This window comes from Entelurus aequoreus, linkage group LG16 (assembly GCF_033978785.1).
Source record: "Entelurus aequoreus isolate RoL-2023_Sb linkage group LG16, RoL_Eaeq_v1.1, whole genome shotgun sequence".
Classification (NCBI taxonomy): Eukaryota; Metazoa; Chordata; class Actinopteri; order Syngnathiformes; family Syngnathidae; genus Entelurus; species Entelurus aequoreus.
Genome location: NC_084746.1, coordinates 53243849 through 53261989, shown reverse-complemented (window position 1 = coordinate 53261989; position 18141 = coordinate 53243849). Strand labels below are relative to the sequence as shown.

Sequence of the window (18141 nt, the reverse complement as noted above, 5' to 3'; positions counted from 1 at the left end):
AAAGAAAAAAAGTCATGAGGTAATTAAAGGAAAAAGTCGACCGACACAAATAAATTGATGAGGTAATGACAACATGTAGTGTTTCACGTCGCATAGCTTACACTACTTCCCAACTACAGCAGAAGGATATGGTAGTAAGACGTAAAAGAGAAAAAAACAATACCAGTATGGTGATAAAATAGCAGCTGCATTCAAAAAATTGCTTGTTTTTTTTCTTCTTCTTCTTCTGTTATTATTAAATATTCACGGAGATCCACTGAGTTTGGGTTTGACCCCAAAAAAAAAAGTCAAAAAGTTAGGAGCTGAGGGGGCCAAAAGATGGTAGCCGCCGCCCCCGTTCAGGTACTGGACTCTTTGGGAGGTAGGTCCTCGTTGGTGAGAGGCGTCACGATGGAGACGGGGCCGTCTGAGGTAGTGCCGCCGGTGGTCCTGGCGATCTGGCCGATGCGCTCCTCTACGCAGCCGGCAGACAGGCGGGCCTCTGCGTCGTGGTCCCAGCATTCCTCGATGGTCTCGCACAGCTGGCTCAGACCCTGAAGGCCACAGACAAAGCAGCTATGAGGTCACCATTCACAAAAGTGAAAAGATGGCTAGGGCTGCAACTAACAATTCATTTGATAATCGATTAATCTATCGATTATTACTTCGATTAATAATCGGGTAAAAGAGACAAACTACATTTCTATCCTTTCCAGTATTTTATTGAAAAAAAACCAGCATACTGGCACCATACTTATTTTGATGATTGTTTCTCAGCTGTTTGTACATGTTGCAGTTTATAAATAAAGGTTTATTTTAAAAAAAAAATTGCCTCTGCACTTGCGCATAGCATAGATCCAACGAATCGATGACTAAATTAATCGCCAACTATTTTTATAATTGATTTTAAACGATTAGTTGTTGCAGCCCTAAAGATGGCAGAGACATTTTTTGCTTTTTACCAGAAAGGGACAACAAAACCTGCAATTGTTGGCCGTCATACACAAAATCATTCTTCATGTGGCCACATTTTTTTAACAGTTTTATTTGGTGGTCTTTTAGCGGGAAATGACACAAGAAAGTGACAAAAGACTTAAGCGGGACGTTGCTCAAAAGTTTAGACACACCTTTTCTTGTTATTCAAAGAGAAGGTGCATCCAAAACTTTTGTAATAAATAAAAAAACTACTTTTGGCAAAATGATCGACATGTCTCATAACAGGCATATCTGGGGCCGTACTTATCAAGCTTCTTAGAGTGCCATTTTACACTTAAGTCCTGAAAATGTGCGAAATTTAGTCCTACTCTCAAACTTAAGAATAAAAGCTTTTTATCAACGTTCTTAAGTCTAAGAATCACTCCTACTCTCCACGATATTTAAGAGACCTTCAGAGGTGTCTTAAGTGGTTAGGAGTTGCCAGCAGGGGATGGCACTGAGGCGAGAGACGTGCGCCAACGTTCATCTTTGTTTGATGACGAGCAGCTGATCAAACGGTATCGTTTAGACAGAGCAGGTATTATTTTTGTCAGATATAATAATTTTCGATTCCTTGTTGATTTCTGCATGTGTCTGCAGTGGGCTAGTATATATAGAGCCACCCACACCAGTTTCAAATTAGTTGCCTAATTAATGAATTGGAAAGAAAATGTTATGAGAGTAGCGTATGTGTGTGGTACACACATACGCTAGGTTACAGCATGTGAGGTGAGTGACGTCAGTGAGTGTGTGGGCGAGAGAAGAGAGGGAGCGGTATTGTGAGTGCGAGCCGGGACTAGTTTGTTTTGTGTTGGATTGGCTGTGTGCAAGCAATCAATAAAGCAAGATTTGCAACTAATCGCCGGACTCATCATTCACTCTAAAGTCGTTCGCTGTGGAGACCCACTGCCGGGTAAAGTGAAGGGTGTTGCCCCGAGCATACATCCTGGAGAAGTGTCTCCCCTGCCTCTTTGTTACGGTCTGGGAGCAGGAAGCAGGAAAGGTGCAACAAAAAGGAAACATTTATTTTTGATTCATTGCCAATATTGTTTGTTTGTTTTGTATTATTTTGTAGTTTATTGTCAAAATATACACTCCAATTGTCCACTTAAATATTTCTAAGATGTTTCTTTATTCTTAGACAAGGGATTCCCTTCCGTGATTGGTCATTTCTATGCACACAGAAATGACGTCACCTAAAATTGCGTTTACGGCACATAGTAATGTTGTAATTCAGCTCTGAGTGTGACACTTAAGATTCAGTCCTACACTTCGCTGAAAGTGTGAGTAAGACGCTTGATAACTAACTTTTAAGTGCAGCTTTCAGCGAAGAATTTATTTACTCTTAAGTCAACTCTTAGCAGACTTCTTAGGAGTCATTCTAAGAAGCTTGATAAGTACGGCCCCTGATGTGTAATAGTTTTTTTGGTGTTTTTTTTAAGTGTTTTTTTTTTAATTAGAATGTTCTAGAAGACGATGCTAGAATGTATACTTTTTTAGTGGGTTTTTTTTAAAGTGTTTTTTTAACTAGAATGTTCTAGAAGACAATGCCAGAAATTAAATTTTTTTTGTTTTTGTTTTTAAAGTTGTTGTTTTTTACTAGAATGTTCTAGAACGCTTGAAAATTTGTCCCACGGACATATAATGTAGGAACCAGAAATATTAATACAAGAAAGAAACAACCCTTTTGGGGGGGGGGGGGGGGGGGGGTATTTTGTTTTGTTTTTTGTCATAAAATAAATACAATCATGTGTGCTTATGGACTGTATCCCTGCAGACTGTATTGATCTATATTGATATATAATGTAGGAACCAGAAATATTAATACAAGAAAGAAACAACCCTTTTGTGTGAATGAGTGTAAATGGGGGAGGGAGATTTTTTTGGGTTGGTGCACAACTTGTAAGTGTATCTTGTGTTTTTTATGTTGATTTAATAAACATTTTTAAAAAATTACAAATTTAATTTTTTTATTTCTTGTACGGCCCGGTGGTTGGGGACCACTGTTCTAGAAGACGTTGCTAGAATTTATAGGTTTTTTTTGTTTGTTTTTTTAAAAGTGTTTTTTTTGACTAGAATGTTCTAGAAGACGATGCTAGAATTGACCAGCATTCTGCAAAAGTAAATTTTAAACATGATACGATCGTTAATCCTGATTTTAAAAGTAGCATTTTTTTTATTTTTAAAAAAAAATCTAATTTGGAGTATTTATTTACTTGATGCTAATAAAATCGAGAATATTTCAAATAAAGAGACCACTTAGCTTTATTTTAATAGTACGCCAAAAGTAGCCCTTATTCAATACAAACATTTCCACGGTTCTAAATAAAAAAATGTTCTTAATTATATATTTTTTTAGTTAACCGTATTTTCTTGAACTTTAGGCTTAAAACACAAATCAGTTTTTTTATTAATTCATATTTCTTATGTCATTTCCAGCTTAAAAAAAAACAAGCTATGTATGTGTGCATATACATATATATATATATGTGTATACATGTATGGGTGTATGCATGTATGTACAGTACATATACAGTATGTGTGTGTATGCATGTACCGTATATACAGACCCTGAAGGCCACAGACAAAGCTGCTATGAGGTCACCATTCTCATCATCATCATCATCACAAAAGTGAAAAGATGGCAGAGACATTTTTTTGCTTTTTACCAGAAAGGGACAAAAAAACCTGCAATTGTTGGCCGTCATACACAAAATCATTCTTCATATGGCCACATTTTTTTAACAGTTTTATTTGGTGGTCTTTTAGAGGGAAATGACACAAGAAAGTGACATAAAACTTAAGTGGGACGTTGCTCAAAAGTTCAGACACCTTTTCTTGTTATTCAAAGAGAAAGTGCATCCAAAACTTTTGTCCATCCATCCATCCATTTTCTACCGCTTGTCCCTTTTGGGGTTATAATACATAAAAAAACAACTTTTGGCAAAATGATCGACATGTCTCATAACAGGCATATCTGATGTGTAATTGTTTTGTTTTTGTTTTTATTAAAGTGTTTTTTTTTTTAACTTGAATGTTCTAGAAGACGATGCTAGAATTTATACTTTTTTTGTGTTTTTTCTTTTTAAGTGTTTTTTTTAACTAGAATGTTCTAGAAGATAATGCTAGAATAAAAGTTTTTTTTTTTACTAGAATGTTCTAGATTCTAGAACATTCTAGTACAAAAAAACAACTTAAAAAATAAAAACCTTTAAATTCTAGCATCGTCCGCTAGAATCTAGAAGACTATGCTAGAATTTAGAGGTTTTTTTGAAGTGTTTTTTTTTTTGTTTTTACTAGAATGTTCTAGAAGACGATGCTAGAATTGACCAGCATTCTGCAAAAGTAAATTTTAAACATGATACGATCGTTGAGCCTGATTTTAAAAGTAGCATTTTTTTAATTTTATTTTTTAAATCTAATTTGGAGTATTTATTTACTTGATGCTAATAAAATCGAGAATATTTCATATAAAAAGAGACCACTTAGCTTTATTTTAATAGTGCGCCAAATGTAGCCCTTATTCAATACAAACATTTCCACGGTTCAAAATAAAAAATGTTCTGAATTATATATTTTTTTAGTTAACCGTATTTTCTTGAAATTTAGGCTTAAAACACAAATCAGTTTTTTCATTAATTCATATTTCTTATGTCATTTCCAGCTAAAAAAACATGCTATGTATGTGTGCATATAAATATGTTAATATATATATATATGTGTATACATGTATGGGTGTATGCATGTATATACAGTACATATACAGTATGTGTGTGTATGCATGTATATACAGTACATATACAGTATGTGTGTGTATGCATGTATATACAGTACATATACAGTATGTGTGTGTATGCATGTATATACAGTACATATACAGTATGTGTGTGTATGCATGTATATACAGTACATATACAGTATGTGTGTGTATGCATGTATATACAGACCCTGAAGGCCACAGACAAAGCTGCTATGAGGTCACCATTCTCATCATCATTACAAAAGTGACCACTACCCACCCATGTCGCCTTTAACAAAAGTTACTTTTTAACAGTAATGTGTGTCTCTAAAAGAGGTGTGTCCAAACTGCGGGCCCCTAGCATCCTCAATACGGCAGGCTGGATATCTTGGAATACTTTTTCTTCAACAACTTATTTCACTCCATACGTATTCTCTTTTTTTAAAGGGGTCATATTATAATTTTTTTTCCTACATTTAAACCACTTCCTTGTGGTCCCCAACCACCGGTCCGGGGACCTGTACCGGTCCGTGAAGCGTTTGCTACCGGGCCGGTGAAAAACATTAACTAATTTATAAAGGACTGCATTTTCTCCTACTTAACTTTGGCCTGTCCCACTTGACCAGGGGTGTCAAACTTGTTTTTATTGAGGGTCACACCGCAGTCATGGCTGCCAATAGAGGGCCGCTTGCAACAGTAAATAATTAATGAATTTGCCTATGAATTTTAATATTTTACTTTTTTTTTATGTAAAAAATTTAAAATTCCCTAAAATTGACAGTAAAATCTATTGGTCATTTTTATAGTGTACAATTTAATGGATAACTTGCTTCGAAACCATATATTAAGCAGATATTTAAGTATTTATTTGGATTTTGACCAACAAAGTTATATAATATAATATCTGTTGCAATATTGGACACTAATTTTTTTCCACTATTAAACTACAAAAAAAACAACAAATACATTTAGTAAGAAAATAAGAAAGTAAAGAAAGAAAATATAAGGTATTTTACTGACACATTATTTCCAGGCTTTTGCGGGCCATATAAAATGACGTGGAGGACCAGATCTGGCCCGCGGGCCTTGAGTTTGACATCTGTGCACTAGACACAGTTGCCATTTGTTATAACTTTGTGACATGATACAATGCACATTAATGAACATATCAAATATAAATGTGACAGATTGTAGCCAAAGGCTGATTTCCATCAGCATCTCATTGCAAAGAAACAAGCCCAGGGCTCCCACTAATTCAGCATTATAGTGAGTTGTATTTTTCACAAGTGGGAAGCCGGTCCCTGAAAATAATGCTTACATTAAACCGGTCCGTGGTGCAAAAAAGGTTGGGGACCGTTGGTCTACAAACCATGTAACCGTAATTCTTTGGTAAAAAGTTTGCATTGGTTATGTTTTACATCTTCAAGCCCCTTTCTTCTGTTCTCAATTGTTGATGACTGAAGTGATGATAACAACCAAACCTAACCCCCCCTCCACATCCCGGATTATAAATACTGTAAATAATTCAATGTATATACCCTGATGATTATCTTGTGTGATGACTGTATTATGATTATAGTATATATCTGATAGTATATATCTGTATCATGAATCAATTTAAGTGGACCCCAAATTAAACAAGTTGAAAAACGTATTCGGGTGTTACCATTTAGTGGTCAATTGTACGAAATATGTACTTCACTGTGCAACCTACTAACAAAAGTCTCAATCAATCAAACCGTCTCTTAAGAATGCAAAGTTTTTTGAGGGTCTTACATACGCGGCGCCACTTAGAATTTTTTGTAGCTTTTAGTGCTTTCATATGGAGTCTACAGACAGATATAAGTTCCTCAGTGCCGAACACTGTAGTATTTAGTGGTCAATTGTACGAAATATGTACTTCACTGTGCAACCTGCTAACAAAAGTCTCAATCAATCAAACCGTCTCTTAAGAATGCAAAGTTTTTTGAGGGTCTTACATACGCGGCGCCACTTAGAATTTTTTGTAGCTTTTAGTGCTTTCATATGGAGTCTACAGACAGATATAAGTTCCTCAGTGCCGAACACTGTAGTATTTGCACCTGGCTCGCTGATGTCGTAGAATTTCTGACCTTTTGACCTATATTACTTGTCTATTAAGAATGTCCGCTCATTTTCAATTCTCTTCTATTTTGTGCCATTGAATGGACAAGTTGTGGGACAAAGGTGAATATGGAGTTATGCCAACCTGTCTACAGAATGTTTAGATTTTCCAAATATGACTAAGAGATACAAGGTTGTTTTGGAACAGACAAACCAAAACAAAACAAAACAATCATGACGCACTAGATAAAAACAGTGACGCACGAGATAAAAAACAGTGACGCACAAGAGACATATAAAAAATGACAGAAGACCGGAACTGGACAGTGATTTTGGTTTGTGTGTGTCTTGTTTGCTCTGGAGTACATGTGGTCTGTCTGCACGGCCAACTCAATTCAACCTGCACTTCTGATAATAGGTAAACAAATTTGTTGTACTAAACTACTTTTGTTGCCTGCTTAAGCTTCGGACAATCCACTACACTGACAATAAGCTATCCATACACTTAGGTAAAACGGAGTCCATCAGATTTGGGTACCAAATCAACCTTAAGAAAGTCAGTGACTTCACTATAAAAGTGGGAGACTTTATCACCAGGAAAGATGAGGTCACCTACCTAGGTTCCATTCTAGAGGCTAATCTTTCCTGTGATAAAATGGCAACCAAGGTAATCAAAAAGGTCAATTAACGAACGAGATTTCTCCACAGAATCTCCTCTCTGGTCAACAAAAGCACCATGAAGATTCTAGCGGGAACTTTCATTCAACCCTTTTTCGATTACGCATGCACCTCCTGGTACCCTAGCACCTCAAAAACCCTCAAATCTAGACTCCAAACATCCCAGAACAAGCTAGACAGATTACTTCTAGACCTCCACCCCAGATCACACCTCACTCCTACCCACTTCTCCAAAGTGGGCTGGCTCAGGGTGGAGGACAGAGTAAAACAACTTGCACTGAGCCTAGTCTATAAAATCCGCTACACCTCCCTGATACCGAAGTACATGTCAAACTACTTCCTTAACGTAAATGACCGCCATAACCACAACACCAGGGGGAGCTACACCAACCACGTTAAACCCAGATTCCGATCTAACAAAGGTCTTAACTCATTCTCCTTCTATGCCACATCAATATGGAATGCACTCCGAACAGGTGTAAAAGTAAGTGCATCTCTAACCTCCTTCAAAACCTCACTAAAAGAACACATCCAGGCAACTTCAACCCTTGACTAACACCCTCCCCCCACCACATCCCACCTCCCCGGATTGTAATTAATCAAATGTAAATAATCAAATATATATACTTGTTCTTATGCTTTCTGAGCTCACTATGTTCACTGCACATATCCTACCAAGTGAGACCTACACTGTTTCAATGTCCATTTCTCAGATGATATTATTGTTGATGACTGAAGTGCTGATATCAACCAAACCTAACCCCCCCGCCCCAACCCAATAATTCTATGTATATACTCTGATGATTAACTTGTGGGATGACTGTATTATGCTGATAGTATATATTTATACCATGAATTGATTAACATGGACTTAAACAAGTTGAAAAACGTATTCGGGTGTTACCATTTAGTGGTCAATTGTACGGCATATGTACTGTACTGGGCAATCTACTAATAAAAGTCTCAATCAATCAAGTTAGAACTACACACGACTTTGTATTGGAAATGGCAACAGCGGAGGATGCATGTGCATGTGTAAGAAAGTCTGCCTCAACAAGAGAATACAGAAAAAGAAGGAACTTGTTGACTACAACGTCAGACTACAATGGGCGGACTCACGCAAAGCTCTTTAGGAAAAACATATATAGCCATGTATGGATAATGCGCTGACGTCACCGATGGGAAAAACGTCACAAATTGGCCAAATTCCAAACCTCTCGTTCGGACAAAGTATGAAAGAAGGCAATATTGTTTTATAAATATCTCCGCAAAGTCTCCATGGTTAGATTTCTAATTTCTGGGACTTATGCAGATCCCAAATACACAGAAACAGGTGCCAACAGGTAAGAAAAGTTGGTTTTGCATAATAGGTCCATAATAGGGAGTGACATTAGTCAATGACCATGTGTATTATATTACAAATAACTATGCATAGTATAGATGCATAAGTAACAATCAAAACAACATTTGCCATCTATGGTGCAAATAATTTAAAAAAAAAAACATAATACATCTAGTTAACACATGCGCCACACAATGTCACCTGCCCACTAAACTATGTGGACATTATAAAAACATCTGAGCACTAGATATGAACACCCTGTCAGTCGGCATCCCACAGAGCAGAGATTGTACAATAAGCGATTGTTTTATTATGTTCGTAGCTTGTATTTCTTGTTTAGCATTTAAAGTTAAAAAAAAGAGTTGAGGGGGTGTACACAGCAGCGTTTTAAAAAGTCATAAATTTTACTTTTTGAAACCGGTACAGATAATTTTTTAACAGATACCGATAATTTACTATATTTATTATCGGACATCCCTAGTTATTATGAATGTGGCCGTTACTACATTACATACTTACATCATGTATATAAAACACTGATGGAGGTTTTTTTAAAGCGCTTTATAAGCGGAATAGAGCGATTTCCATTGGCTCCATTGTCAGCTGACTTTGTTTATTTATGAGTTAGAATGCATGAACAAAAGAAAAACATGTGTTCTTGTCTTACATATAGGATTGTGAAAAATATAGGCAACATTTCAAAAAGGAGGTCGTCAGGAAAATAAATACCTTGCTTCATTTAATACTTAAGCTGACTGAAATGTTTTTGATCATTTCAGAATCAGAATCAGCATTTTTGATCAGGGAGGTTTAACATTAGTTCCAAGGTTTTTTTACAGCAACAGGTCTGACACTCTGTGACTGCTAAGCGTTCATCAGATTCATAGCCTGGGGAAGAAACTGTTTTTATTGGTGCGGTTGTTTTGGCGTAGAGTGATTTGTAACGCCTGCCAGAGGGGAGGAGTTTAAACAGTTTGTGACCAGGGTGTGCAGTGTTTCTGATAATATTGTAAATCCTACATCTTTTAGTCATATATTAACGATTGTTTTTACGTTACAACCACCTAACTGCTGCTTGGTGTGTGTGTGTGTGAGTGTGTGTGTGTGTGCGTGTGCGTGTGTGTGTGTGTGAATGTGCAGTGTTTCCCACACATTCATTTATTTGTGGCGGCCCGCCACGAAAGAATTACGTCCGCCACAAATAAAATTAAAAAAAATTAAAAATACTTTTTTTTTTTTTTGGGTCCGGTCCAGCTTCTCAGGGAAATCATATATTTGATGTACGGTAGATGCCCATATAGGCTGTTCAGATTTACTTTACAAAAGAGAAGTGTAGGATACTTCTCTTGTTGTCTTATTTGTATTTGACCACTACTGTTTTCTGTTTATTTGTTATTGACTGTGGCAGGACACCTCTGCCTCTGTTTCACTTTATGTTGCTGGTAAATAATATGGTTGTAGTAGTAGGCTAAAGTTAAATTATTTAGTATGCACTAATTAAAGGGGCAGAGCTTTAAGAGATATTTTAGCTTTTATATTTTATAAGATATATTTTTTTTCTCCTGTAAGAACCACAATTAATAAATATATTTCAGTGAATAACTTATTGTTCAAATCTGTATATAAATATGTACATAAAGTGTTGTAATTATATTGTAAAATGGATGGATGGATGGACGTTTAAAACAAAACTGTTATTATTAATTAGTAAGTATACATTTTTTGAGCCTTTTTTGAGAAAATCATATCATTGTCGTAAATTATGCAAATTACTCGATGATGTCCTGGTGACCACGCCCATAGCCACGCCCCCACCGCCACAGGTATCTTGGCAGTTTATGGGAAACACTGATGTGCGCATGGGTCAATATGACAGCATATTGGTGATTTTCTCCAAACCTTGGGCTTTGTCGCAGGTTGTACTGTATTTTTTTTTACATGTTTAGCAAGTTTCCCTCTTCATAATTTGGTATTAAGTTATTAAGCATACCTAAATCATTGCAATCGCCGATCACATGTGAAAACTACTTGGTAAACTTCTTTAAGCACTCATTCACACAGTTGAGCACACAATGATGTAAGAAACCAGAAGAAATAAAAAGTTATCGTCTTAAAATTTTAACTACTAGTTACTATAACTTCCTTTATACAGATCTGATGTTGGTGTAGTGATTTAGCCATGTCATTTATTTAGCTGCTTTATCTTATTTACATTACAGGCATATTACATTTCATACATTCATAACGTGTCTAAATCAATAATGAGATCAGGCATGTGATTTGAACTTAATGAAAACGACTGAAGCTCCTGTTTTTTCTGTCTCTTCGACTCTCTCTCCACTTCTAACTGCTCCAAAAGCAAAAATCATAGAGTACAAACAATGTTTATTCTATTAGCTAACTTCCTTTATCTGAATAGCCACTTGTGATTTATAGCATGAAATAAATATCTTGCAGTCATGTTGTTTATGTTTCAAAACGATTCAACTCCTCAATGTCAAAATATAAACAGTAGAAATAATGAACAAAATGTCAGCTCCTGTCTTGTTCTAAAACACCAATGAAAATGAAATGTAGCATTTAGACAGGCTATATACTGTAGCAAACGTCATCACACATCTGCCACAATCATGTGTGTTCTTAAATGTGTATTCCATGTCAAGAGCAGTTTTGATTTGGGCTTACATGGTAAACAACTACAATAAAGACGCGTACATTTGTCCGAATGTGGCCAAGTAGACGCATTGTGGGTTTCCTGGACGTCGGCTACATCGCTAAAAGAAAACTAAGGAAGAGAATCCCTCTGCAATTTTCCACTAGCTTTTTTAAATATATAAATCGCCCGCTTGAATATCCCCTCTTCTTTTCTCCGACTCTCTCGTCGTCATTTGGGATGTGCACGTCATTTCCCTTCCTGGTTCGATGACACGCCCTATCTTGCTTCTGATTGGCCTGTCTGTAATGTTTTGCCCTAATCTTAACCAATTGTGACTCATCATAGTAAACCAACCAATTAATCATGGATGTTGTTGTACGTAAACTATATAAGAAACCGTAAAATCATTGTTTCCCATAAATTTTGTGCCCTGACCGTGGAGTTGCGTCGCTACGTAGCTTCGAATTTAAAGTTAATATTTTTTAATGGAAAACTGTAGTTTTTACCACTGGATTATACAAAAAACGTACTAATTACGGGAAAACTGTAGTTGTTGGCAGGTATGGCAAAGAGACGGATCAAGATTTTAACACACATTCTAGTTTAGGAAAAACGGAAAATATTTTTTATATTTTTACAAAGATAGAAAAAAGACGGATTTCCTACTATAGACAGAAAAATCACACGGCTGTGAGATGATCCTGATAAATCTCGTGTTTGTGAAATATAAATTGAACTGAAATCAAATGACATAACTAATACAATTTGCTTGTCTTCTGCGAACAAAACAGAATAAATAGTGATTAATTTCATGTCCAAAGATGTAACCATCTCCAAAATGTTGCCTAACTAATTAGTGTTATTAGCCTATTAATACAGTAATGTTGTTGCTAAAACCAGGACATAAGACAGATATATATATATGGTGCCTCCATACCCCAAATGATGCACGACATAACTGCTGCCCAAATGATGCACGACATAACTGCTGCCGTTCATGTATTTCTACTCACAGGATGTTTGAGCCAGCAGTCCTTGATGACTGGACGCATTTTCTTGTGCACAACCACATCCTGCAGGTCCTCCAGGGATGGATGCTGACCAATTTCGTCCTCAAACGGCAGCATGTACTCACCGGTGGTACCTGAAAAAAGGCAGGAGGACATTAGAAGAGGACGACAACATTCACAGCGTGGACAAACATATTGCAACTCACCACATAAATCAATTTAGTTTGAGCTCAACACGTTAAATCTTCAAGGGGACCTGCACTTCTTTTGGAATTCACTATCATTCACAATCCTGATGTGACAATTATTTAAAGTATTTTGGTAATTTTAAGCATTACCGGAACTTCATGTGATTTATTTATCACAATGTTCGCCATTTCCTTCAACGACGACGACAACTACTACTAATCAGAGTTCATGAGAATATACCTATGAAGGTTCTCATTCATCCAGGTCGTTGTCATCTCAGGGCGTTCAATCGTTCCCAACTTGACTGCTTGGTTTGTCTTGGAAGACATTTCGCCGCTTATCCGAGTAGGCTTCATCAGTTCGTGCTCATAGACTTAGATTGGTGAGAAACAACGACGACGACGACTACTTTGGGACATATGATGATTTGGAACCATATGTTTTTGAGCCTGAATTTACAAAGTACACGTTTCAAAAGCTGGGTGCTAAGCAAATCCAGCTTTAGTGAAACACTAAGGGCCTGATTTACTAAGATCCAAACACCCCGCGCTAAACTGTGTGCAATCTATAAAATAGCGTGTACTATAAGTGGCCGTGTTGCGTGCGATTTACTAAGACTGTGTGTGCAGTGTTTCCCACACATTCATTTATTTGTGGCGGCCCGCCACGAAAGAATTACGTCCGCCACAAATTAAAAAAAAATATATTTTTTTTTTTGTCCTGTCCAGCTTCTCAGGTAAATCATATAGTTGATGTAGATGCCCATATAGGCTTTTCAGATTTACTTTACAAAAGGGAAGTGTAGGATTCTTCTCTTGTTGCCTTATTTGTATTTGACCACTACTGTTTTCTGTTTATTTGTTACTGACTGTGGCAGGACACCTCTGCCTCTGTTTCACTTTATGTTGCTGGTAAATAATATGGCTGTAGTAGTAGGCTAAAGTTAAATTATTTAGTATGCACTAATTAAAGGGGCAGAGCTTTAAGAGACTTTTTAGCTTTTATATTTTATAAGATATATTTTTTGTAAGAACCACAATTAATAAATATATTGCAGTGAATAACTTATTGTTCAAATCTGTATATAAATATGTACATAAAGTGTTGTAATTATATTGTAAAATGGATGGATGGATGGACGTTTAAAACAAAACTGTTATTAGTAAGGATACTTTTTTTGAGCCTTTTTAGAGAAAATCATATCATTGTAGTAAATTATGCAAATTACTCAATGATGTCATGGTGACCACGCCCCCACCGCCACAGGTATCTTGTCAGTTTATGGGAAACACTGGTGTGCATTTGTAACGTGGTGCAGACTGCCTTAAAATGAGGATTTTGTGGGTACTATACAAGGCATCACCACGGAGACACTAATTTACTGCCCATTAATGTTAGCATGCTCCTACCTGCGGCGTTTTGCTATGTTTTCAAACATGCAGCAGACATCTATTATTTTTAATGGGCATTTTAGACACAGTCCTGCTGTGCATCTGACACCATTTTTTTTTAGCGCCCAAGTTGCGCTCATTGGAGAGAGGCTGCGCTTACTCCGGCTCAAGACGCAAAAACATGCATATTTGAAGTTTTTATCACAAGAAATATATTTTATGTGAAAAAAACAAAACCAAATTGAATTTTGTTTGAATAAATCTTTAAATTTTCTAGCAGCTATAAAATTATAAAACGATGTTGCCGAATAGATGATACCCATCCATTTTCTACCACTTGTCTCTATCAGGGTCGCGCAGAGGTGGCTGGAGCCTATCGGAGCTGCAAACGGGTGGAAGGCGGGCTACACCCTGGACAAGATGTCACCTCATCGCAGAGCCAACAGGTGATATATTTTATTTATGACTGTCCAAATAAGTTGTAACACACACGTAAGACAGAGGATTCTAAGTCAATCGTCTGCTGCAGATCGGTTCTCGTGGTGCAAAGATAGCGTGTGGAACTGTCAATTTGCACGTCCTTCTGACACGTACTGAATAAAACGCTTAATAGTGCTCGCAAAACAGTGATGTGTTGATAAATCACATTGCGTGTGCTAAATAATTATTTGTACAGTAACCTATTTATTTACAGTATATCTGCACAATATTGCTCTTTTATCCTGAACTACTATGAGCAAATGCAACAAAATTGTGTTCTTATCTGTACTGTAAAGTTCAAATTTGAATGACAATAAAAAGGAAGTCTAAGTCTAAATGGATGGATGGATCTTCTGGTATTGTGGGTGTTTTGATGATCAGCATATATTTTGCATTTTAATGAAGACAGATGCAAAATGGGTTGCACGCCTTATTCTGCTCACTCAACAGACGCAACCCACTTTGGACATGTTTAGTAGATCAACTTTGTGTGTGTTAACAGGTTTGCACATGTTTTAGTACATGCAAACTTTTAGTATATCATGCCCTTAGCATCATGTAGCAGTGCTAAGTAAGAAATACAAAATAAGAACATTACAAAACAGTGACATACAATGTCCGCTTTCACTGGGATCCCTCCAGATGGGATGTTTACATCTTTCAGACTTGGGTTCCTCGTTCAGATGACGAATTCATCATAATACTCACTTTTCAAATAAAAAATTATGGGAGGTAATGAGTATCTTGCTGTGTCTTCGGATCTAAGTTGAATTTCAAAGTTGACCAACTTCTCGGCTTATGACCAGAACTTTCTATTATACATGTGTGAGGCAAAGTTTAGAATCTAGCATTAACTTTTATACTAACTCAGAGGCGATTCAGTAGCTATGTTACCTCTGTGAGCAAGGCGCTGTGTTACTAAAATAGTTTCTCTGCGTTGGCTCTGACAATAACGTTTCTATAGCTTAGTTAAAATGCAGGTCACGCATGTAAATGTAGTATTGTTGGCGGTTTTTAGATGTTTTACATTGATGACTGATTGATTAGCTACACTGTTAGCCCTGCCTTGTACAAGCAATGATTTACAGTTAAGACTACACAAAAAAAGACAAAGATGTGTGTTCTTGTCTTACATGAGGATTGTGGATGATAGGCAAACTTCCCCCAAAAAAGTGCAGTTGCCCTTTGATTCTTTATTTTAGCAAGACATTTTGGATTATTGTTACGTAAAGATGCTAAAAGAAATTAAATGTACGTCAACTATCTGCCTAAGCTATCTGAACAAAACACATTGGCATTGCATTGTAAGCGACAAAGCAAATTAGTGGGATATCTAATAAGGGTGTAACGGTACACAAAAATTTCGGTTCTGTACGACCTCGGTTTAGAGGTCACGGTTCGGTTCATTTTCGGTACAGTGAGAAAACAACAAAATATACATTTTGGATAATAATAACATACATATACACACAGGGTCCATTGCCAGGGTTAATGTGGTCAACATATATAAAATAAAAACTAGATAAGATAAGGCTCAGAATGGTTTCTTAACAAAACCTTTCTACATATAAAGTGCTTTTTTTGATTGATTGATTGAGACTTTTATTAGTAGATTGCACAGTACAGTACATATTCCGTACAATTGACCACTAAAAGGTAACACCCCAATATACGTTTTTCAACTTGTTTAAGTCGGGGTCCACGTTAATCAACATTAAACTGCCTCAAGTTGTTGCTCAGATTATATAAAATGACAAAACTTTTCTTCTCCATCTAAAAAGTGCAACATTAAACAGTTTCAAGTCAACTCAGCCTCAGATTAACTTTTCTTTCCCCCCCAGCCTTTAACCCTGGTGACTTTCACTCCATCTTCATGTTTTTTTGCCAGAAAATTCAGTTTATCCACATTGACTGCAGAAAGAAGAAGTGGGTCAAAATCTAGTTTTTAATGCAATATGGTCTTAAATCTGCTGCTATAAAAACACCAACGGCATTTGTTAGTGCTTTAGCCCTGCCTGACTCGCCGAGGAGAGGCTGCTTGAATGCGGTGTTTGCACCACGCTCGTCTTTCTCGTCGTTGAAGCGATGTTCACTTGGGGGTGGTGACGCTTCAAATGGGTTAGCATGTTTGACGTGTTGCCAGAAGCTTACCCTACTGCTGCTGAACAATGTCGGCAAACCGCTTTCGCTTTGTTGTCGTAGCCCGGTCGCTGCTAGCATGCCGTATGTTGTGCCTCGGTGTGCATTGTTTACACAAAGTACGGTACGCTACTTAATATGTCCGTGTGGAAACTTGTTCGGTACACCTCCGAACCGAACCGAAACCCCCATACCGAAACGGTTCAATACAAATACACGTACCATTACACCCTTACTAATAATACATCTAATAATGAATGTTTTTTTTTACAACAATATTCATTTCACAATGTGCTGAGGAACAATAATAAACAAGTTGCGAGCTGCACTTTGGACAACCCTGATCAGTATGCAGAAAAACAAAAGTGTCTATTTTCAGTCATCTCACCCGGGCTTTAACTGTGGTCAGATAGTCTCAGCAGACAAGAACGTAAACTAATCCTTTGTTTATTGGATCAGCGTGAGGCGCCGTGACCTTTACCCCCCTAAATCTGCATTCCGGTTGGACTCACCGTCCATCTCGCTGCAGCGGGACACCAGCTCCCACAGCACTAAGCCCATGGCGTACATGTCGATCCTCAAGAAGGAGTCACGCTGGAAGTTGATGGCTCCCTCAAGCACTTCTGGAGCCATGTAGCGCCTCGTGCCCACCTGAACCGCAAAAAGTTAAATTTTATAATTTTATATCCTTGTGGATTATTTCGACTGTTATGTTTATTTCTGTTGTGCAAAGTGGTGGCAAACACTTAATAAGTGGCAGGAGGAAAAATCACAACATTATGACATGTCCTCTGCATGAGCAGGCATCATGTTTGTGGATTATTTGTGGACTTTCTGTGTATTTCTATGATACATTTATGCAAAGTAAATATTGCATTGATTATACGGCTTGTCCAATTTGTGCTGGGGCCGCGTTGCAGCTCAAATCAAAGCATTCGTAAATCAAAGAAGCCTGGTGTGATGGCAGCCTGATCCAATGAATGTGATTATGAATGTTTCAACAAAAGTAGGATGTGCCAAAGCTATCATGCAAGGTGTGGATGTTTCGTACCTGGCCATGTGTATCTCCTGGAGGTTTTCCTGGTTCAAAGCGGACGGCCAGCCCAAAGTCTCCGATGACTGCAACCAGGTTGTCTCGGACCATCACATTCTTACTCTTGAAATCCCTGACAAAATAAGAATGTATTTAAGTACATTTTCCAAATCAACAACATATTGTTGCCCGATTTTGCGTTAAGGGAAGTATGCTGGGCGTCGGCCTACCTGTGCGCGATGGTGGGTTTTGGCGCTTCCCCTTTGTAACTCGGAATGTCCTCATGGAGGTAAGCCAAGCCGCGGGACATGGTCTCGGCGATGAGGCACAGCTCGCCCCACGTCACAGTGCTGCCCTTCAGGTGATCGGTCAATGACCCCTAAACCAAACAAAGACACCCAGGAGGAGTTTGAGCCGTGACCTTTTTATTCTAGTGTTTCATTATGTA

At 37.4% G+C, this 18141-nt stretch overlaps 1 protein-coding gene across 1 annotated transcript in view; it reads right to left on the bottom strand.

Annotated features, from left to right (window-relative positions):
- Positions 1 to 18141, bottom strand: part of LOC133631184 (activin receptor type-2B-like) — a 38074-nt gene that overhangs the window by 797 nt on the left and 19136 nt on the right. The window contains exons 7-11 of the mRNA XM_062023332.1: positions 17924 to 18072; positions 17712 to 17826; positions 17173 to 17311; positions 12465 to 12595; positions 1 to 533 (exon numbers count right to left, since the gene is read on the bottom strand). The exon at positions 1 to 533 is cut by the window's left edge and continues 797 nt beyond it. Of these exons, the coding sequence (XP_061879316.1) occupies positions 339 to 533; positions 12465 to 12595; positions 17173 to 17311; positions 17712 to 17826; positions 17924 to 18072 (729 nt within the window). The 3' untranslated portion in view covers positions 1 to 338. The remainder of the gene's footprint in view (positions 534 to 12464; positions 12596 to 17172; positions 17312 to 17711; positions 17827 to 17923; positions 18073 to 18141) is intronic.